General features: G+C 39.8%; 2 protein-coding genes across 5 annotated transcripts in view; both read right to left on the minus strand.

The window, feature by feature from the left end:
- LOC138049281 (nuclear pore complex protein Nup160-like) overlaps nt 1-4,855 on the minus strand; it is a 47,797-nt gene extending 42,942 nt beyond the window's left edge. For both annotated transcript variants that reach the window (XM_068895488.1, XM_068895487.1), the window contains exons 1-5: nt 4,639-4,855; nt 3,015-3,222; nt 1,345-1,561; nt 295-488; nt 16-88 (exon numbers count right to left, since the gene is read on the minus strand). In XM_068895488.1, the coding sequence (XP_068751589.1) occupies nt 16-88; nt 295-488; nt 1,345-1,561; nt 3,015-3,222; nt 4,639-4,838 (892 nt within the window). In that variant the 5' untranslated portion in view covers nt 4,839-4,855. The remainder of the gene's footprint in view (nt 1-15; nt 89-294; nt 489-1,344; nt 1,562-3,014; nt 3,223-4,638) is intronic.
- Nucleotides 4,856-17,012: 12,157 nt separating this feature from the next.
- Nucleotides 17,013-22,500, minus strand: part of LOC138049287 (patched domain-containing protein 3-like) — a 31,826-nt gene continuing 26,338 nt past the window's right edge. For all 3 annotated transcript variants that reach the window (XM_068895495.1, XM_068895493.1, XM_068895494.1), the window contains 3 exons: nt 21,973-22,284; nt 18,928-19,760; nt 17,013-17,400 (listed from right to left, as the gene is read on the minus strand). In XM_068895495.1, coding sequence (XP_068751596.1) covers nt 17,174-17,400; nt 18,928-19,760; nt 21,973-22,284 — 1,372 coding nt within the window. In that variant the 3' untranslated portion in view covers nt 17,013-17,173. The remainder of the gene's footprint in view (nt 17,401-18,927; nt 19,761-21,972; nt 22,285-22,500) is intronic.

Consider the following 22,500-nt stretch of genomic DNA (forward strand, 5'->3'; position numbering starts at 1 on the left):
ATCAGTAACAATTACCTGGCAAGTTTTGAAGATCTACATCATCTGGGACATCTTCAACCACATCTTTTATGTAAATACAAGCCTGATCCTGATAAGAAGGTAAGCACAACATTTTTAGTACACTAGTTAATGCCTATTAATTTTTATGCTATACAGTGTATGTACTTGCACAAATCCCATAACACACCTCTTTTACCACAACAACACTAGAACAACTAGACACTTAAAATAATAAAGTTCCTTTCCTTTCCTTACTAAAAAATAAATTATATAATTATACTTTTAGAATTGTACCTGACATGACCAAACCCTGAGTTTCAGATCACGACAGAGAGCAAACACACACATGTGTTTACAAAATGGGTGAACTGTTAAGCTGACCACAGCATCAGTGGCAAGCACGTCCTTCCTGAGACTGTACGGAACAAGACCTGACCACAAACGCTGCATCACTCCTGCTTGCTTTAACTCATACTGCTCAACTTGACCTGCAGAGAAACACGTTGGAAAGCTACTGTGGTAAGAATGCCAGCAATTTGATCATTCCAAAATGCTGTTACAAATGGAGTCTGGTTTCTCTGGTGGTTGGAAAAAGGAAAATTACCAAGTGAACCCAAACTAGCCTGGCCACCCGTCAAACATTATCGCTCTTCAGGTGATAATGGACAAAAGGCTAAATCACATCACATTAATTTTTACAACCATACAACTGTATGTGGGTTGAGTTTGTTGGTTCTCTACTCTTCTTTGAGTACTCTGGTCTCTCCTAGAAAACCAACTCTCACCACTGAGCCAGCCCTGATCTTCCGATGTAGTATTTAAAACTAAACACAAGGAGCAATGTATCTGTATTAATAATATACATGAAAAAATTACTCCATTCTGATTGGCTGAGAGCAGTGCAGTTCAAGTGTAGTTAACACAGTGCAAAAAGTGTAAACCAGTTCAAATTACACATCAAAATTCTGGATTATGATTGGCTAATAAACAATAGGGTTTGGTCAGAACCAATCCAATCTTTTGTTTTCAAATCAAGCACACGCCCTTGATGCCACATTTTATGGCGTAATTTTTCCCTGGTTGTGTGATACACGTGAGTTTCTTCTGCTTAATTAATTTTTAAAACCATCTTGAATTTTTTCATGTATAATATAATTAATACGTATATGTAATCACATGATTTTTCTTTTGCAATTTGGAATAAATAAGCACTTGTAAATTTTTTCAAAGACTACAAATTGCACTCGCAATTTTGGTCATCTATGAAAAAATTTACTCAAGCCCATTTTGCAATGTATTGCAAATTTCACTCAAGATGAGGTGATTCCTATACGTAATCCATACCTTCATTGCCTGGAGGTGGTAATTTTATCAACAAGATAACACCAGTCCCCGTGGCTAATGCAAAGAGGCAATTGCCATCCTGACAGAGCCAGCTCGAGAAGATGGAACATGATTGAGAAAATGTGCCAAAATTACAAGCCTCCCTCAAGTTACGGACAGAAAAGTCATTGAAGATGGATTGCTGGTTTCCCTCAGAAGATGACCGAAAAGTAAATCCCTGCAATAAAATCAAGAATGATAGTCAATGAAAAGCATTCTACCAGTTTCAGCACTTGGAGTCCTTGAATTTGACTGGTCACTAGCTGTTACTAATTTACTGTTTGTGGTCTCATCGATCAGTATACAGGGTTCATACCCTTTTTAAGGCCAAAAAAGGACTTTTCAAGGACTTTCCAGGACCCTACTTTGAAATTCCAAGGAATTTTTGTTAGTAAAAATTGACCACAAACCAAGCAAAATTCGAGAAAGTTATACTTTGTTTACCTGAACATTATTTTGTTTTCAATGGCTTACATAAACTTTAAGACTTTAAAGCATTAATATTTTTCAAGGACCAAAAATCAATTTCAATTACTTTCAAGGCCTTGAAATCGGACTTCTGGAATCCAAGGGTTTTCAAGACGCGTATGAACCCTGAGTATAGTCCCTAGACACGATTTCACTATTAAAGCTGACAGACCAAATTTTTGAAGAAAAGGGCGAAAACAAAACATTGGGAGCTCTGTGCAACAAAAAAAAAATTATTTAAGCCATTGACCCCTGGAAATGAGACTGTCTAATGCCAGACGATTTTACTCGTCACCTGGGGGCGTCCTACATGAAGGCATTTGAGGTGTCAATGGGTTAATAATTATTGGAGTATCTGTATGGCATAAGCAAGATGGGTAAAATACAATATTATTTAACACCTTGCTGATTGAACAAATACCAACAGAACATGACACACAATGAACTGGGAGTGGTCAGATATCAAGAATAACAATCAGGCCTGGGTTGCTCAAAGCATGGTTTAAGCGCTTTTAGAACCGGAGTCAAATACCATGGAAACCAATAGGTTCTGATACCTCTTAATCCTTTCACTCCTGTGGGGTTCTCCATCGACGAGTAAAATTGTCTGGTGTTGGACAGAGTAAAATCTATAAGTGTCACTCTTGGGAGTGAAAGGGTTAATGGGGACATAGTTTTTGAGTGAATCTAGCTGTTGTTAACCCTTTCACTCCAGTGGGGTTCCCCATTGATGAGTAAAATCACCTGGCGTTAGACAGAGTAAAATCTTTAAGTGTCACTCTTGGGAGTGAAAGGGTTATTAAATGGGGACATAGTTTTTGAGTGAATCTAGCTGTTATTAACCCTTTCACTCCTGTGGGGTTCCCCATTGACGAGTACAATCGTCTGGCGTTAGACAGAGTAAAATCTATAAGTGTCACTCTTGGGAGTGAAAGGGTTAACCAACGGTTAGTGCTAACCAGCCTTCCAGCAACCCGCCCCTGGAAATTAAACACAATTACATACACTGTAACTACATGTAACATGATTTGTACTAAAACTTCACTCAAAGAACCAGTCTTCTGGCTTCAAATGAAAGCTTTAAATTCTGACAAATAAGATGTTGAGCAAACATAATTACCGTATTATAGAACTTCAACTCAAATAAATATAGGACAACATACATGTCTTTGCAATCGGTCTGGATGAGGAAACACAATCCTGTGAACACTGTTTGTGGTAGCTGCCAAAACACTGACATGTGTTAGAGTTTCAAAAATGTAGAGAGCTGGTAAAAGGATGCCATCAGAAAATTTTATTTCCAAGCTGTTTCCAGAGAGATTGTTGTCCAAGGATTCCTCAGTTAACTCAAGTACATTATCTGTTATTCTCCTTAGGGGAAACGTACATGGTACTGTTAGTTAAGCCATCAGATGGAATAGTAGTAATAATAACAGTTTATCTGCAGGTGTTTACGGTACCCCCTAATTCAAAAAATTTAAAATTCAAGCCTAGAAAGGCCCATCAGGCCGGCGCTTATCTCCAGTTTCCGTGGCATGAAGCGACTAGGAGTACAGTGTACATGTATTTCTACTCCCCCATGAATGGGAATCTAGTCCATCGCAGGGTTACCCCCAGCATTTCCGCCAGTACCCATTTTGACACCTGGGTGGGGAGAGGCAACATGAGAGTAAAGTGTCTTGCCCAAGAACACTACACAGTGTCGCCGGCCAGGACCCGAACCCGGACTACTGATCCGGAGTCGAGCACTCTAACCATGAGACCTCTGCACCTCCCGTACTCCCTTATTACTTTGCACTTACTATGTGCAAGTGCTACTGTATTCCCATTTATTTAGCTACTTTTTTGTATTATTCCTTTTCCTTTTTCGCGCAGTCTAAAATGCTCAACAATTAGCGACAGTTCAACTCAGTTAAATAAATAAAATAAAAACCTATCATACCCCTATCATATTAAATTTTTGTCAGTGCCTTTGAAAATAATTTCTTTCCAGATCTCATCAATTTGGTTATAGGGGGTTTGGATTACAAACAAAGTGGAACGTCCCTGGCTGAACCAGTTGTCAGTGAAAAGGAGCTCCGTGGTTCCAAAACACAGGCCAGGGTTTTCAATTGAACGACAAACCCAAAATACCTGCCACCGGTGTCGCTTGCAAGTGTTAAGGCTTTAAAAATAATTGTCACCATCAAGTAAATCAGTCTGTCAATCACTTGCAGTGCTGAAAATAGGGACCTTTAGATTGGAGAACGAGGATGACTACGAGAATGAGTTTTCCATACTGAGCATGCGCACTTCGAAAAAATGTCAACCTCCAAACTTTACGCACATATTCACTACGGAAAACTCGCACTCATAATTGTCCACCGAACTGAAGGTCTCTAGTAGCACAGCAACGGTTGTTAAGAATTCTAATGAAAACCCTACAGGTCAGTGTGCATGTACAGTACATGTCACTGTGCTACAGATAAATGAACAACACCAATAGTGTCTCCCTAGCCCTAATCACTCTACAAAAATGTTTTTCAGGTCTAGGGGAAACTTTGAGCTCAGTTGCTCATCACTAGACCAGAGTCTCCTAGTCTTGACCTGTGGAATGTGACCTGTGTTTTAGACCAGCCTTTTGGATCCGGAGATGTATGTGCTTGCTCTTGCTTCACCCCACTTAATTACTAGCAACTTCGAATGACATAGCTTCTCAGTAGGAAAATTTTTCACCCGGTTTAATATGCAATACATCGTGTATGAACCAAAATAGAGGTACAAATTTAAAGCTTTGCAGCTACAAACCAGAATATGAAGCGATTACGAGTGAGAGATTCCAAGTTTCCACTCTCCCGATATGCATATCCGCCACCAACTTGCGGTTTAGCAAACTCTTCATCTTTTACTGTTGTCGTTAAAGTTGATCCTATTGTGAAGTCAATGATTTTCCCTTGTTTCTCATGGCTGTGAACTGAAACTTCTCGATAACTCCTTCCGTCCGCCATCTTATTTCCTTCTCCCGCCATGTGAGCGGACGTTAGGTTCCAGTCTTCTATTCTGCTTCTCGTCCCCAGAGCCGCCCAGCCCTCTGGGCCCGGTTGTTCGAAAGCCGATTAGCTTAATCCAGGATTAGCGTAAACTTTTGTTTCAAGTTTTTAACTTTTTGGTGAAAGTTTCTTTTGCTTATTTTTGTTTTTCAAGATTGACTTCTTCTAATGTAAAGTTTTGCCAGATATCAGCGTTGAACAGCATTTAGGAGTAGAGAAATTAACTCCTCGGTTAATTTTTAATCTGGGATTAGCGTTAATCGGCTTTTGAACAACCCAGCCCTGAACACTACAAACTAGGAAACTACTGTAGCAAATTTTAGCTGATTTTTAGCAAGTAGCACTGCTAGAATAATCGGTGTATACTGATATACCTGACATCACTTTTTCAATAGTTTAGCCGCATTCGCGGTTTAGTAACGGAAAGAGGGCCCCCCCTGGGAGACTGGCAGACTTGTACGAGATGACGGGAATGGTATTCGTCCAGTACTTTGCAAGATGGCGTTGGCGTCAGCCACACCGCCCGACTCCGGGGAAAACGAAAGACGAGACCATTAGCATACCAGAACCAGCAAACGTAGCCAGAGACAGTTGTCTTAAGACAAAGAAAGCAAAATACAACAGAAGAGGAGCTTGTGATACCAAACACCTTTCCCTACAGAAGCGTGATACATTTTTTGAACTTGTTTCGCTCATTTTGCAAAAGGAATAATTTTAAGAAAATCTGGCATAATTTGGAAAAAAACGAGCACAATTTGAGCATAATTTGGTGGGGGGGGGGGGGGAGGAAATAGGCACTGCTAGTAGCATAATATGCTAATTTTGCTGACACATAGTACAATCTATAAAAGCCAAGCTGAAAGGGTCTGTAAGGAGCAGTTCACATAATACAATTCAATTGTATTGAAGTGCAGTGCGTCGAGGGGAACTTTGATCATTAGAAAATGGACCCATGCATGATAGGGGCAATTGAAAGGTCATTTAGCTTGGAGAGAGGAAAATATCCAGTAATTTAAACATGAAGGGGGAAGTGCTGAAACCGCCTTTTGACCGGTATAATTGGTTGATTGGTTCATTGGTGTTTTGCGCTTATCGCAGAATATGCCTGAATTACACGGCATGACTATTCCGGGGGTGGGGGTAGGGATGAGGGGTAGGGGGTGAGGGTAGGTGGTGCGGGTAGGGGGTGAAGGGTACAATATCTGATATAACCCAAATCTTTAGGCCTAAAAATTATCTAAAGTATAGTGTTTAGGCTTAAGGTTAGCATTTTGGTAAAAGTTTGGTTGTTTCAGCTATTGTACCCTTCACCCCCTATCCCCACCCCTACCCTTCACCCTGACCCCTCACCCCTGCCCCCCCACCCCCGGAATACTCATGACGGAATTACACAGATGGGGTCAGCAAAGCAGCATATAGTTAATGCGATTCGTTTACATTCTAAAACTAGAAGCGTTTCTACGAGATACAAAATTCCTAAATCGCCAGTGTTCGATAGATTCGTATATATACATGACTTAAAGATCATCTCAGTTAGGCAATAACATAAGCAAATAAGAGAAGTGATCCTTGCGCTCAGCAGGACAATTTATTAAGCAATTGTCTTTTAGAGATACATGACATTTTCAGGCAAGTTCAAGGGATTCGAACCCATGACCTCTGCAGAGCCGGTAAAATGCTCAGACTACCAACTGAGCTATGAAGCCACATATTCATTTTTTTTTTTAAAGTGTGGGGTCACCCAGTCCTACCAGCAAAATACGGCACCGACTGAAGATTTTAGCTTTAAAAACTTGCCCAAGTTGCATCGGTAGGTCCTGGAATTCGTCCACAGAAAGACAAGAGAGACAACTTCACTCGTGAACCGCCATGTTTCACAACAGAGCAGTCCCAGTCTGCATGAAACCACCTCTGACTTCTGTCTCCAGAAGACAAGACACGCACGGTTCTTAAATTACGAGCATGCCGGTAGAATCAAGTGAAATCTTAATTCCTCCTAAAAAGATATAACCAGCATCTTAATTTTTCAGGTGGGCTACGTATCACAAAGCCTTAACATTTACGTACGCATGCGCTGACGGAATGTTTGAACAAGAGAGAAAATGCAGTACCTCCAGACGTGGCGCTGGAGCGTCGTACCAAACGAGTCATCCCGGGATTTCGGCCCGTGCGATCGCTTTTGGACGCAGTTGGCCCTTCGCTGCTTTCTGCTACCGACCTTGCCTCCCGGTACGGCATTGAGGGAGGGATATGTCGGCCCCTAAACCATATGAGACAAATCCCACGCCTACTCACAGCTTCTCAGACCGCCCTTGTCATTACAATATAGCGTAAGATTTGGCTCGATTATATATTCAAGAGTAAAGTCATTTTTTCCTTCATATGGTAAGCACAGGAGTCGCAGATTACAAAGAGTACGCATGCGCCCTACTGAAGGTAACATACACACATGCTTAAAGTTTATTTCGTCTCGTATTTCAGAGTAATTACAATAGCTAATATCTTGCAGACATTACATTTACAGCTAAAATACATAGCCCAAAAATCAGCTATACAAAATGCGGCCCAGATTCTCATTTTAAAACCTGTTAACTCATTCAGTACGGATAAAATCAGGTAGCGCATTCCATAAATTAGCTGATACTAAAGTAAGAAAGAGAATTAAGACCATAACTGGTTGTTCTAGGTTTATTGAGGAACAGAATGTAATTTCCGCGAACATCATGAGAACTGAGAAGACCGGAGAGAAAACTCGGTTGTTTTTTTTTATATGCAGTAGCAGGAAGATCCTTCAAAAACAGACTTTTATGGTATTAATATCAAGAAATGTCGAGTGCGCTTATTGCATAGAGATCATATAGAGTTTGCCTTTCGTAATCTGCAAATGTAAATCTCAGTATTCTCTTACTTACGTTATACTGTTCTTTTGACAAGAACAACTGACGAAACGCCAGCTTTTGCTACAAGAATAACAGCGAAAAATGCACTACTTTGTCGCGAGTTTTCTTTAGAAAAAATGTGTTCAGAAATCAAAAGTCTACATTAACAGCACACACTAGGGCTACTCCTTAGTATCTGGCTAACAATTTTCTTCTCACTTTTTCCTCCGGCCGCGCTTCAACCATTTGATGAGGTCCAGTCTCGTGCTTCTCAAGTTGCCTCGTTCATGCCCAAAAGAATTCTGGGTAATTCTGTCATTCCGTGACAAGGGAAGACCCCGATTCTCATTTCATAGATTTTTTTTTATAAGTATCGGACCACCCAGTCCTACCAGCAAAATACCGCATCCATTGAAGGTTTAGCTCTCAAAACTTGCCCAAATTGTATTGGTAGGTCCTGGAATTCGTCCACAGAAAGGCCAGAGAGACAAGTTCACTCGTGAACCGCCAGCTTTGCAACAAAGCTATTTAGGCGTCCCAGTTTGCACGAAACCCTCTCTCACCTCTGTCTCCGGAAGACCAGACTCGCACGGTTCTTAGATCTACGTTTATGCCGGCCTGTACAATCAACTGAAATGTCAATTTCTTTTAAAAACCAGCATCTTTTCTTGATATGGTAGGTATCGGAGAGCCAGAGCATTTGCGCATGAGCTGACGGAATGTTTGAACAAGAGAGAAAAATGCAGTACCTCCAGACGTGGCGCTGGAGCGTCGTACCAAACGAGTCATCCCGGGATTTCGGCCCGTCCGATCGCTTTTGGACGCAGTTGGCCCTTCGCTGCTTTCTGCTACCGACCTTGCCTCCCGGTACGGCATTGAGGGAGGGATATGTCGGCCCCTAAACCATATGAGACAAATCCCACGCCTACTCACAGCTTCTCAGACCGCCCTTGTCATTACAATATAGCGTAAGATTTGGCTCGATTATATATTCAAGAGTAAAGTCATTTTTTCCTTCATATGGTAAGCACAGGAGTCGCAGATTACAAAGAGTACGCATGCGCCCTACTGAAGGTAACATACACACATGCTTAAAGTTTATTTCGTCTCGTATTTCAGAGTAATTACAATAGCTAATATCTTGCAGACATTACATTTACAGCTAAAATACATAGCCCAAAAATCAGCTATACAAAATGCGGCCCAGATTCTCATTTTAAAACCTGTTGACTCATTCAGTACGGATAAAATCAGGTAGCGCATTCCATAAATTAGCTGATACTAAAGTAAGAAAGAGAATTAAGACCATAACTGGTTGTTCTAGGTTTATTGAGGAACAGAATGTAATTTCCGCGAACATCATGAGAACTGAGAAGACCGGAGAGAAAACTCGGTTGTTTTTTTTTTTATATGCAGTAGCAGGAAGATCCTTCAAAAACAGACTTTTATGGTATTAATATCAAGAAATGTCGAGTGCGCTTATTGCATAGAGATCATATAGAGTTTGCCTTTCGTAATCTGCAAATGCAAATCTCAGTATTCTCTTACTTACGTTATACCGTTCTTTTGACAAGAACAACTGACGAAACGCCAGCTTTTGCTACAAGAATAACAGCGAAAAATGCACTACTTTGTCGGGAGTTTTCTTTAGGAAAAATGTGTTCAGAAATCAAAAGTCTACATTAACAGCCCACACTAGGGCTACTCCTTAGTATCTGGCTAACAATTTTCTTCTCACTTTTTCCTCCGGCCGCGCTTCAACCATTTGATGAGGTCCAGTCTCGTGCTTCTCAAGTTGCCTCGTTCATGCCCAAAAGAATTCTGGGTAATTCTGTCATTCCGTGACAAGGGAAGACCCCGATTCTCATTTCATAGATTTTTTTTTATAAGTATCGGACAACCCAGTCCTACCAGCAAAATACCGCATCCATTGAAGGTTTTAGCTCTCAAAACTTGCCCAAATTGTATTGGTAGGTCCTGGAATTCGTCCACAGAAAGGCCAGAGAGACAAGTTCACTCGTGAACCGCCATGTTTTACAACAGTGCATTTTAGGCGTCTCAGTTTGCATGAAACCATCTCTCACCCTTGGTTTCTTTCAAAGGCTTACCTTGACCCACATTTTAGCTTAATGATGCCAGCCTGCGGGCTTCTGTAGACGAAGATGGCCCGAAAAATCACTTATAAATGATAAACGTACCAGAACTGATTTGAGCCAAGTCGCTTGCTCCCCGAGCACAAGCTGTTGACACTTGTCACGTGATGCTTAAACCTGAGCCCACATTGACCCAAAACCGCAGATATTTGCATGAGAACTTCTTATATGGTGATGCCAATTGCTGCAGACTGTTTATCGCCCAAAAAGTACAAAAACATAGCGAGCATTTAGCCGGTCAGTTTAAAGATGAATTGTAATACCTAAATCAGTGAGCAGTGTTACCCTCCAAGGAAGCTCTTTCCTTATAGCCACATACTGTCACATTTTTGTTGTGAGGAATAACACTGAGAAAACTGAGTTTATGAAGTTAGCAAATTAGGGATAGACCATTGATCGAGTTACGAGTTGAGTTGTCTTGAATTTGAGTTGAGTTGGCGCCCTCATATTTTGTCACAATTGAACCTCATATCATACCAAAGAACACATAAATAAAAGATATACCAGAATCATCATATAAGTATGTGAATTCAGTTTGTTTTTCTTTTCTTATTTGAATTTTGTATTCCCAGCGGGGTAAAAACAACATTAGCTCTAAAAAGCATGAGACAAGCAAAACCTGAAGGATTCTGGTACTTGTAGTCAAATGACATCATCATGCAAATGTCCTATTATTCAAACTTGTACCAGAAGCTCATGAGGCCGGAAGCTTCTATCTCCACTAATTCCTTGAGTCAACCCTTTCCTGAGTAAATTTATTTTCAGGAGCAGGTTTTTCCCGCGAAAAGTATTATATTTCCCTTAACCTGCGATCAGGCCCATTTTTAGCTTCTCCCATATGTTCTCTTATGTCGTCGCTCGCTAAAATTGGGCCTGACCAAAAGTCTCTCAAGAATTCCGTTTGGTCGGCCAAATTTTGGCCGACCAAACTCGTGATCTGATTGGCTGTTGAAACGCCGGAAGTGAAAATGCCATCGTGATTGCGCGGAGCTCTCGCGACGTCCTCCGCCATATGTGTATGAAGGAATTTGCTCCCTTTTGTTCTTACAATGCCGTGGACGGTGCAACTTGATTTTATTTGTATAAATGGAGATATGCCACCTGAAATATCTCATAACTTGTCCAGAATCGGGTTTGAATCTCTGGAACGAGTGAAATTAGCGATTCTGTTGTCGAGCTCTGTGGCCATGGGGTTGAAAGTACTTTGGCACAAACTTCCCTGATGTTTTGAAAGCCGCTAAATAGCTGGTTCTTTCAAATGGCAATGAAAGCCGATGCATATTGGTTTCCTGGATGAGACAAGGGACATATATATCAACAGGAGGAGATGCTGATAAAATCGCAAGTTACACGAATGCATGTTTTGAATATCTGTGTATCAAACGGCTTTATTTATTTACTGTACATGACACGGTTTTTTTGCACACTTCATAATATTTCCAGTTGATTTAACTTAAAACTCACACTCCAGAAACTAAAATGGCATGTTTCCAGAGAGATCAATTGTACATCAATAAAAGAAACTTTGCGAGTCCATCTTACTGTTCGTACTCCATCAAAAAATTAACAGCCAAACGTATCATGATTTTACTGCGCGCAATTCTAGAAATACACTGCAACTGAAGATATTACCCGAAAAAATCACCAAAAAAACCTTCATGGGCAAACACGTTAAAGGAATAATGTATTTCTCTTTTTTTTCTTTAAAAATTTATTGCCAAACCGTCCAACGACAAAATGCTAGGTTATCTCAATTACAAATTAAGATGTCAAGCTTAAAAGATTGCATATTCAGTGAAGTTCGGAGGGAGAATTACACCGGCCTTTGCCGCAATATAGTCGTCGAAAACATTCCCCATGCTTTAAATGTGTTTTTCTCAAATTAAAGCCAACGGTAACTTTCGAATTCGTTTCTAATATTCCTCCCACGGTAATTAACTTTGGTCAAAACAAAATAGCGTGAATCTGCCGTCCACGCGTGTATTGGTGTAATGGAAGTAAATTTGATTGGCCGATGAAGGACATGTCAATCAATCAAAAAAGGTGGGCGGAAGGAATTTCGAAGAGGAATTTGGTCAGGCTCTATTTTTCGTTTCGCCAACTCCACGTAGCACGCGAAACTAAAATAGAGCCTGATCGCAGGTTATATTTCCCTTGACGCTGAGATAGCTTTGTTTTGATTGGCTTTTACAACAATGGGCCTGCTGGATCTCCCAAGAGAGACGTTCTATAAAGAAATCTACAAGGAAATGCGTTGACTCCTAAGCCAAGTATGAGAGATAGAGGATCCCCTTGAGGAGCTCCCCTTTTCTATCACTTACGAACCTGCTTCGGTAATGGGCTCCTGCCTGCTTTTATACTTTTACTCTAAGCATCTAGAAACTTCTGTTGCTATTTATGGTGTATGACAAGGTTGAAAATTTGTGGAAACTGCTGAGTCACATAAAAAGAAAAATTCTGGAATATTAAAGATTGTAAGACAATTCTAGAAAAGTCTGGAATTGCATGACAGATAAACTAAAAGTAATTCTGATCCTCATAACACAGTCTTTATAAACGTTTTTACTTATTGAATGAATTTCATCTCACAGCACATATACTACGGTAACCATTTTTGACTTACAAAACATACACTAACATTATAGACAATTACTTAGTTCCTTATCCTTACGTACTTATGGTACCATATGAAACATCCTTTATTTCCAAACAAGATGCGATCATTATTGTGACTTAATAGGTTACCTTGGCAACGAGAAAGCCCAGCAAAAAACACCTTATATTTTGGCTTTATTTGCTCATATCTTAAAAACGAACTAGGTGACCCCCAAGTTTTATTGCTGGAAAGTGATCAGAAGGCCAACATTAAAATTTCTGCAAAGTTTAAAAAACACTCTTTGCAGCGGAATCAGAGCCACCTTAAACAAATCATAGATTTAAGGTGTCTTGACTTTCTGATCACTTTCCAGCAATAAAAATTATGGGGTTAACGACTTCGTTTTTGATATATGAGCAACTAAAGATGTAATAAAGAGTGTTTTTATTAGGCTTTCTGCATATTGTTCAGCAATAATTGGAGTTTTATACGGTACCATAACATTAGTAATACGTGGTACAGCGTTGTAGTGCCACCTTGCATACGGCGAGAGCTACTGAAATTTAAACTGACCAATCAGAATTCAGCGAGCGGGAAAAACTGTGCTATCCTTGTGCTATTCGACGTCACGCCAATTGTTTACATTCGGATTGGTTAGATCGGTGGACATTCGCTCAGCCTTCTCTTGTGACTCTCTTGACCGTCGCTTCTTTGAACTCAGCGGGACAGAAATGACGCATTGTTCTGGCAATCAATTTGCCAATCCACTTTATCCAGTTTATGAATTGGTCTAGCATGTGATTAAAAACCAGGATCGCCTTTGAACTTTATTCTGTGGAGGAAGAAGACGTTGCTAAGTGAACATTTTTACGACGAAATCCCTTGGTTTGTTCAACAAACAACAAACAATCCTGTTGGGTGTTCCACGTGCTTGGCGAGTCTTGCACGACCATCATCTGTCAGATCTGGAGTGGAGTTTTCTTTCAGTGATTACAACTTGCGATCGTTCTGCAAACATCCACGTAGCATGCAGCACTTTTTAGTGACTTCAGAATCCCCGGCCCGTTTTGCTGTTTCAAAGGGAGTCGTGCATTTTTGAGCAGTTTGTCTTCATTGCTTGTATTTTTTCGAAACTGTTGGTTGAATAGACAATATTTGTAGACATAATTATCTACCCAGTTTAAGTACTAAGCTCAACAGGTTGTTTGGCTCCACAAGTTTCAGTTTCAGGCCACGTACCCAAATTCACCCAGGTACTGTTGCACACTACCATAGTTCTTTGGAAATTGAATGGCTCCTTGAACACCTGGTTGCTTGAGAAGAAACTTGATGTGTTTGTTCTCTACATTGGTGAATGCAGCCACTAACTGTCCATTGTGGATAAACTCCAGACCAACTCTTTTTTCAATTTAATCTTTGTTCTTCACAGGGCATTAACAATGGTGTCCCTTGTAAAATGTTAGTTTAAAGAGTTTGTTTAAGTTATTTCCAATTTCATAGGGCACTGTGGTTGCCAGATTCACTTTAAAACTTATCATGGAAATGTAAATCAATGCCAGTGAAAAGTCAGTCTCTTGAGTTGTTGATAGAAAATTAATTTAAAATATGCATATTGAAACATCAGTTGAGGAATATTTTTTTCCCTTTTTGTGAACCTAACATACATTGCTGCCATTTATTTATTGCTTGGTCATTCAATGTCTTAATCACATCAAATAATTTATTTTTTAGGTATTGTGTATCTTTATCTAAAAACTTAACTGGTTGCTTTTTGGAGCCCTTTTGCAGCATATTTAGATAGGCAGGAAATGTTCCACATTTTATGGTAAATAGTTCTGCATAGTTTTAAGGAATATTGCGGCCTAAGCTAATTGAATATGAGAATAAAATGTGCTGTTTGACATTTTGTGAATTTAAAGACTATTAGTATTGTTTTCGCTTGTTTTAAAAGGCTTAAGGTTGGCACTCAAAAGTGTTCCTTCAACAATCTTATTCTGTAAAGATTACCTTGGAAGAATTGGATTAATCCAAGTTTTTTCTTCTAGCCTCTTTCCCCAGTGCCCTCTGAGAATGGAGTTGATTTGGTTTTGCCCGATGTTGAAAGATGAAACAATGCCTAAACCAGCCGCAAGGAATACTTCATGGTGCTTTTTTACAAACATGGGCATGAGGGTGCTCATAAGCATCTGAGCATTGTTTTGCATGCTAAAGTGATAATTATTATAAATAATTTGTTTATCTTAGAGAGTCTTCTTTTCCTGTTGGTCATTCAAAAATTGTTGGAATAGCTTGTTTGAGCTGTTGGATAGAGGCAGAACATTTGATGAGGGCCTCCTGGGGAGAGGAGTCCTTGTTCCCTTTAGATATTTTCTTGTGTTTCCTTGTTCCCCAAATTACTTTGAAACTTGTTCCCAGCCTTTTGATCCCTAAAATTGAAATATTGGTTTTCTTCCCTTGTTCCCTAAAATATTTTGATATTGTTCCTCTGTTCCCCAGTTCAAATAAGCCATGTTCTCTTCTTCCCTCAAACCCCTGGGAGTGCCTCTTTGATGTTGATTCTCGTATTGGCCTAATAGTAATTCACTGTAGAATTGCAAGACACAGCAAGTTCTTATTTGGGAGTGAGGGAAAAGTTTTGAATAAATGTTTGCTCAATACAAGAAACAAAATTTGACTGCACCTTCTAGACCTTACTCTTTTCAGACATGAATCAGCTTGTTTGCACCTTTCTGGCGACCTGCGGGAGGGCAAGCTCTAGAAATTCTTCTTTAATGAGCCTTCCGCTGAAAAACTTTCCAAGTCTGGCTTTCCGGTGTTAGGGGCCGAATTCATCAGCGGCTTCCTTGCAGCTTCTCAAAGGTGTTCCTTCGGGCAATGGTTAGTAAACGTTTTGTAGTGCTTATACAAATTTTCGCTACTTGAGAAGGTATGTTTATACGAAACAAATATCAGCTTGACAATTTTTCTTTCCCGATACTCCATTTAAAATGCACGTGAGCGCTATTAATAGAGAGCCAGAAAACCATTTAAAACATTTTGTGGCAATTTTTTTGTCAACAAACTTGGGTTGTCGGCGAGCAGAATTCGAACGTAAGCTGTTGTGCTTTGGCTTTTATTTGTGCTTTTTCTAACTAATCTAAGACGAATTCAGGCTGGTATTTTCGAGTCAAGTGTAAGAAGACGGCAAAACCGTATTGATAATGTATTTATTTGAGTTAACTTCGCGAATAAAGACTTTAATCGCTTCCTTTCGACGGCGGTTGATCGACACGCGCAACCGAAATGCACCGTTTCCAGTGAAAGGTCAAATGATTGACAGGATAGCACAGTTTTGACTGCCGCGCGCACTGCGGGCGCGGGTTCCGTATGCAAGGCAGTCCTTCTAATAATAACGTTTGGCAGTGTTTTGGGCAGTTTTGGAGCAGAAACCGTAACCGTTGCTTGAAATTGATAAAACTGCTTTGAGCTACCTTACGTTCTTTTGAGCGGGTTACTTTTTTCGTGTTAAATTAAGGGATATTTAAAAGGATAGAGCGTCTAATCGGCGTGGGTGGGTGGGTGGGTCGTGAGTCGTGGGTCGTGTGTCGTGGGTCGCGGCTCGTTAGTCATAGGTCGTGGGTTGTGCGTCCCTAACCCTAACCCCTAAACCCTAACCTTTTTTTTATCAACGACTGGAAATTCTCGAAACAGACAAGACCTAAGACCTAAGACAAATTTGGACCGAGCACTGAGGGAGCTAATATATATATATTTTTTATCTTCAAACAAACACGACCCACGACCCACGACCCACCTACCCACGACCCACCTACCCACGACCCACCCACCCACGCGATGTAGCCTCACCCTGAAAAGGGATATTGGCGTCACTTTTCCTGGCTGTTTCCTAGCAACGGTGTTAATTGATTCTTATCTTAGTTCCTAAAGCCCTGCTGGCTCTTTAATAGTAACGATCAAAATTTATCTTCTCCTAAGGTCATGAATTGGTGTTCAAGAAAGGTTTTTGCTATGCTTGGCCAACTAAGTTTTTCATTCGGAACGTTTCATTGGTTTTTGGTACCACTAACAGTTATTTTTGTGTTTCACCCAGTTGTGTTTCATCCAACTAAGTTCTTTTCCCATATTTTCATCTCTCCTCCTGCCTCCTTTTTTTTAGCCTGTCCCAAGTTGCGGTTCCAGGTCAGATTCAAGTCAGAAAAGCGGTCCTCTTTATGTACAAACAAAACAAAAGACTTTTACAAGAGTGTGGTTTAGTTTGCTGAGCAACCTTTTTCAGAAGGAAAAGAGCTGTGTAAATTATTAAGTTACACAGCTCTTAATAACCCTTTCACTGCCATAAGATCCGTTGACACTTTTAGATTTTACTCTGTCTTACACCAGACGATTTTAATCGTCAATGGGGAAGCCCTGTGCGATGAAAGGGTTGAGTAACTGAGAAGAGATAGTTGAACGAGAGCTGTAAAGTCGACCCGAGTACATCAAATAAAGAAGTGTAGACCAACAAGATTGTTGAGGAGTCTTTCTTCCTCAATTTCTAAAATCTGTTTTGTAACATTATGAAAACAAACCTAATATTACTGTGTAACGAAGGCTTTGCAAATTAAGCACTTTAGTTTAAACTATCCGGCAATGATGAAGCCGAGAATAATCGTAAACGTCAAAATGTCACATTTCTGGGTTAGCGCTAACACTTCTTGGAGTTCTTGGAACAACTCGCCCCGCACCCTTAAAAATGTGTTCCGTCCAGGTCAGCAAGGAAAGTTGGACCGGCAAAATGCATAGGCCGTGAAGAAGTCCGAACACCACGATGCCCATGAACATGCGGAAGAAAATACGATAGATCTCTGAGGAGGCGAAGAGGAGCACGAACATCCCAAGAAAGGTACTGAAACCTGTGTATTGCAAAAAGAAATGACAGATTTCTTCACAGAAACATATCTTTGCTCGAGAGAGAAAAATAACAGTTCTCGATTTCAAAGTTTGGCTGCATCAGTAGAAATTGCGTTAATCCGTGGCCCATTTTTCATGTGGTTGCCAAAGAACAACTCTGACCGGTACGATTAAGTTTACATCAGCCCGGTCTTAAAGTATGAAGGGATTACGTGCTTTCTGTGGGGAGATCAATATCGTAGACGAAAAATATTTGAGTTTAGGTTCACTTTAAGTTTGTTGGTAAGAGTCCATCACCCAACCCTTGGGAATAAAACGTTTTGTTCCAGGTATTTGCATATCATTTAAATGTGAATGCTACATTTTAACACAAATACAATACACAAAGAATCTTAACCCCGGGGGATTTGAATTGGGTGCAACATTGGTTGCGGTCGCATTAGGGAGTTAAACACTGGTGTTCAATCATATTCTATTGTTCAGTGTTCCCCCAAGGGATTCAAAACACCAGAGAGTTGACACGAGAGTAGCATCAACACCAGCGTTACATTGTGTTTCTCGCACGTGTGACCGCAACCATTAACAACAACAACAACAACAACAACAGCAATTCTCTATTAGATCTAAGCGATTCTAACTTACAGAGCTTTTGCCCGCAATTAACCGAGGGCTATTCGAGGTTGGTAAAAGAGGAAAAAAAGAAAATTTAGAAGTTCCATAACGAGCGATCTAGTTTCTCGTTTTTTTCTTTTAACAACAATTATTTATTAGATCACTGAGTTTGCCGATTTGGTCTATTCTATATTTTCCCGCAAAACTTGGTTTAAAAATAGACATGCACTTCTGCATGACCCCGATGGGGACAAACCAGAAACCCATAAGGGTTGAAACGTGTAACGCGCGTTCACAGCTTCCGAATATTCAGTTCTAAGTACCATATTTGGAAACCCCTCGCTCCAGTTAATTTCGCGCGAGAACATTGGTGGTATTGCGTAACGGTGTTTTTTACGAACTGAATGGTTGAATGTTTCTCTCTTGTTGTTCCAAATATGGTATTAGCAAATTGAATATCCAGAAGCTTGTTTCCCAGCACACAAGGGGCCGTTACACGTTTAAACCCTTATGGGTTTCTGGACAAACCTGATACGAAATTCGTACTCCTGGGTAATGGAATCTTGACTCAGGATAGTTTTTCTTCGGATACTCCTGTTTAACCCTCTTATCAAAAAAACCAACATTTGATTTGATTTGCAGTTACCTTATCAGAAGAGAACTCAATTCAGAAATTTAAATTCTAATTTTCTCTACTTAGTTTGTTGGTTCTCTACTCTGCACCGAGAGGTTTTCTCAGGGTATTCCGGTTTCCCCTCTCTTCAAAAACCAACATTTGACTTGATTTGCGTTATTTGTTAATTTCAGTTTACAGTGTCCCCAATTAACGCTCCAGCGTTAGAACGACTAGATACTTAAATAAAGTTCCTTTCCTTTTCTTTAATTTCCTGTAGATTCAAGCCGCATGATCAACTTACCTCCCATGAAAACACTGGCACCGAGTGTACTAACCGATTCCACGACTCGTTTGTCAGCGGTTTCTTCTCTGGACATCACAAAGGCATGCGCAATATGCGCACTATAATCTACGGCGAACCCGATGGCCATAACAAGTATAACCATTGAAACGCTATTCAGTGTTACGTCCCAGATGTACATTAGACCGAAAAGTTCAATCACCAGGGCAACAAAATTAGCCACCACAAGGATGGTCACGAAGCAATCAGCCAAAAAGACGGAGGTGACTATGAGGACAACCAGAGCCGCTATCGAAAGGTTCCGTGTGGTCTCTTGTGCGATGATAGCGTATTGTTCAAAGAAGACAAACATTCTAGAGACTGGAGTTACGTTTAGAGGTGACTTGGTTGCCAAATCGTCTCGAAGTGTCAGCATGGCATTTTTCTGAAAAGTCGACGTAGGATCACTTTTCATGAAAGCCACGATTTGAGAAGCAATCACACGACTTCCACTGGATGATAGCTTTATGCCTTGCTTAAAACCCGAGAACTGTGGAACGTTAAGAAAGAGTTTTAATGCCGGAATAAAATGAGGCCCAGTGATATTCATATTTTGAGCAATGGAGAAGTTTGTCAAAGCCTCAAGCCACGAAGAGGTATTCTCGCGATAGTATTTGTTCTCTTTAACAATGCTCGACAGCTTTCTAATCTCCTCTTGGATTTTGCTGTCCTCGTATTTCACATCATCGGTGAGCACGATGCTAATTGGAATGGCCTGTTCGTAATACTTCTCCTGCACAGTGAGAAACTTGAAGAGGGAAGAGCCGTCTTTTGCTAACATTTTCCTGTCAAACCTAAAGGGAGAAGATGTCATTCTGGGTAAACAAACCATTTTTAATAATAATAATAATAATAATAATAATAATAATAATAATAATAATAATGACGATGATGATGATGATGATGATGATAATAATAGTAATAATGACAATCAACTCTAACAGAGTTATAATATTTTTTCAATCCTTTTTTTACATCAAGATTTAAAATTCAAAAAAGTCTATGTACAGTACAAATATATAGGGTTGATGAATAGGTCAAGAAAATATATAATCAATTAAGATTTTAAAAGGCTATAATAACAGAAAAAAGTTGCTAAATCATGAGTCTTGGTGTTCAACTATTGAAAGGAGAATGAGTTTGATTTGCATAAGAATACGCAGCTCATTTCCCCGATCCATTTGAAAGGTTGTGCACCAGGACTCGCTTTGAAACTGAGGCATGCAGCAACTCGGAAATGGGCAATTATTTTTGTAAATTGTCCGCCGTAAGGAGATTGAAAAGCTGATGCTATAGGCGTCGAACCTACCATGTAGCCTACTCGTATTTAATTTTGGGTCGGTAATTTGGTAATTAATACATCAATCACTTCATGTACGTAATGATACATTAATAACTCATGAGCCTAAAGTCCTACCAAAACTCCTATGAGACGTCGTGTGCATGAGCTTTAATCCCGATAAGACACTCCTCATTAGCATTCTTTATATAAAGAATAGTAATGAGGCCCGGTTTGTTTTTCCTCTCCACTAATATCTTCCCTCACAATTTGTACCATTGTCTGGACTCATGAGGAACACGCTTTTTTGGCGAAGCCGAGTGGTTTTAAACCCGTCGTAAACTCCTGTCGTTTATTAAACACTCGTAAAGTTACGTCTCCTGTAATTGAATATCATGCATGAATCATAATATGACATAATAAACTCTTCTGATTTGCGCAGTCTAAACTACCATGTGTCAGCATGCATGAAAGTACCCGAGCAAGTTACCAGAGACGTAAGAAACCTCACACACGCAGAGCGATGCTTGACTGCAGAATGACGAACTGGATATTTTAAAAGGCCGACCATTTTCCGGGTATCACATTTCCCTAGTATTTTGAAAACGACGCGTTTCTGCTTATGAAACGTTACAATAACCGTTTATGTAACCTATTCTTTTGTCATCAATTTTAGTATTTAAGCTCCTATTTAAGCAAATCGATTTTCAGACACCTGGGCCAATTTGTTGTTCTTTTGAGTTCACCGTTGCATGCATAAGGATAAATAGAACGAAAATGCGGCACCATCGAAAATAGAAGGCCAAACCCAATTTACTGGACTTCACCTAAGTTTTATTCACAATTAAAATAATGGTGGGCTGCATGCATTCAAACGAAATCGATTCACAAGTCTTTTGTTTTTTGTGGATCTTTTAAAACTCTCTTTGCCATTAGGAGAATCGTGCTATTCGTGATTATTTTCATTGTTTAGTATGGGTCCTACCCATATATGAATTAAGCTCGGTATGAAAACGTTTGAACTTGTCAAAAGCTACGATTGACAGGCGTCCTTTAACAAACAAATCAAAAAAGCTTGAAACTATTTACTAAAACATCACACATTCATAACTACAGTACTCGATCATCCCAGCTGCTCTTTAGTACAAAGTACTCTAGACTATAAAACTTACTTAAAAAGCATTTTTCGCGTGTCACAGTGGTGTCAAAATTTGGAACAAGATACCGAATCAATTAAGAACATTATCAAAAATTTCCTTTAAAAAACCTATGAAAAAGCCTTTATTTCAGATCCTGGGTAATAAAGATTCGTATCTTGATGTCGAAAATATTACCTCCAAACTAAAAGACTACAATTAAAACAAATTGATCCAGTTACTTAACTTAAGTATCTAATCGGCTCCTTTACTTTATTGGAGGTTATGAAACTATTGATGTATTTACCAGCTATGCAAGTATGAATGAAGCATAACTGGTAAATATATCAATAGTTGCATTATAAAATTAACGATGTCTAACGGCTTCAGTTTTTAGTTTATTTACTCAATGATGTAACTCAAGTATGTTGATGATTGACGCGCCTCGATTAGCAAATCTGCTACCTGCGGGTCAACATTATTTTTTTCTTAATTTTTGTAACGATAAAATGAAGTGTTTGTGAAGTGTGTGTGTGAATCAAGTGTGAACGTCTTACATTCCTGATTACTAATTAAGCCATGAAAACTAACCTTTCAGTAACCTTAGTAGTCCCGTATATTCCCATGGCAAAGAGCACCACCGACATGAAAAGAATAACATATTTGGAGGCCGGAAAAATGAGGAATTTCGCCCAATATCTCATGACCCGAAATGAGGTTTGCGGGCGTGGTTCGTCCCATGGTGCTTTGCCAGCTTTTGGTGGCGGTGCAAGACAAAGTGGAAGACAGTCCCTTCGCCCAGCTTTGATCCGTCTTACATCAAACGACATTGCAGCCACGAAGAAAGTTATCATCATTACGTACGAGAACGTAACTGCTAAGGCGGCGTAAGTACAAAAGTACCTGAAAAAAAGATTTAGTTAGCCATTATTTCCATTTGCACACTGAAATTTTATACGGTCTGTCAAAGCCACGAAGACATTTCAACAACTGGGACGAATTTGCGAAAGTAAATAAACTTTCTTCTTTTGCATGGGGTGACAGTCAAAACCAAGCGTTTAGGCCCGCTAACGTCGAAATTCACTTCAAGATCATGAGACGAACTAAATGGTAATTTGG

The sequence above is a fragment of the Montipora capricornis genome, chromosome 5, assembly GCF_036669925.1.
Source record: "Montipora capricornis isolate CH-2021 chromosome 5, ASM3666992v2, whole genome shotgun sequence".
Classification (NCBI taxonomy): domain Eukaryota; kingdom Metazoa; phylum Cnidaria; class Anthozoa; order Scleractinia; family Acroporidae; genus Montipora; species Montipora capricornis.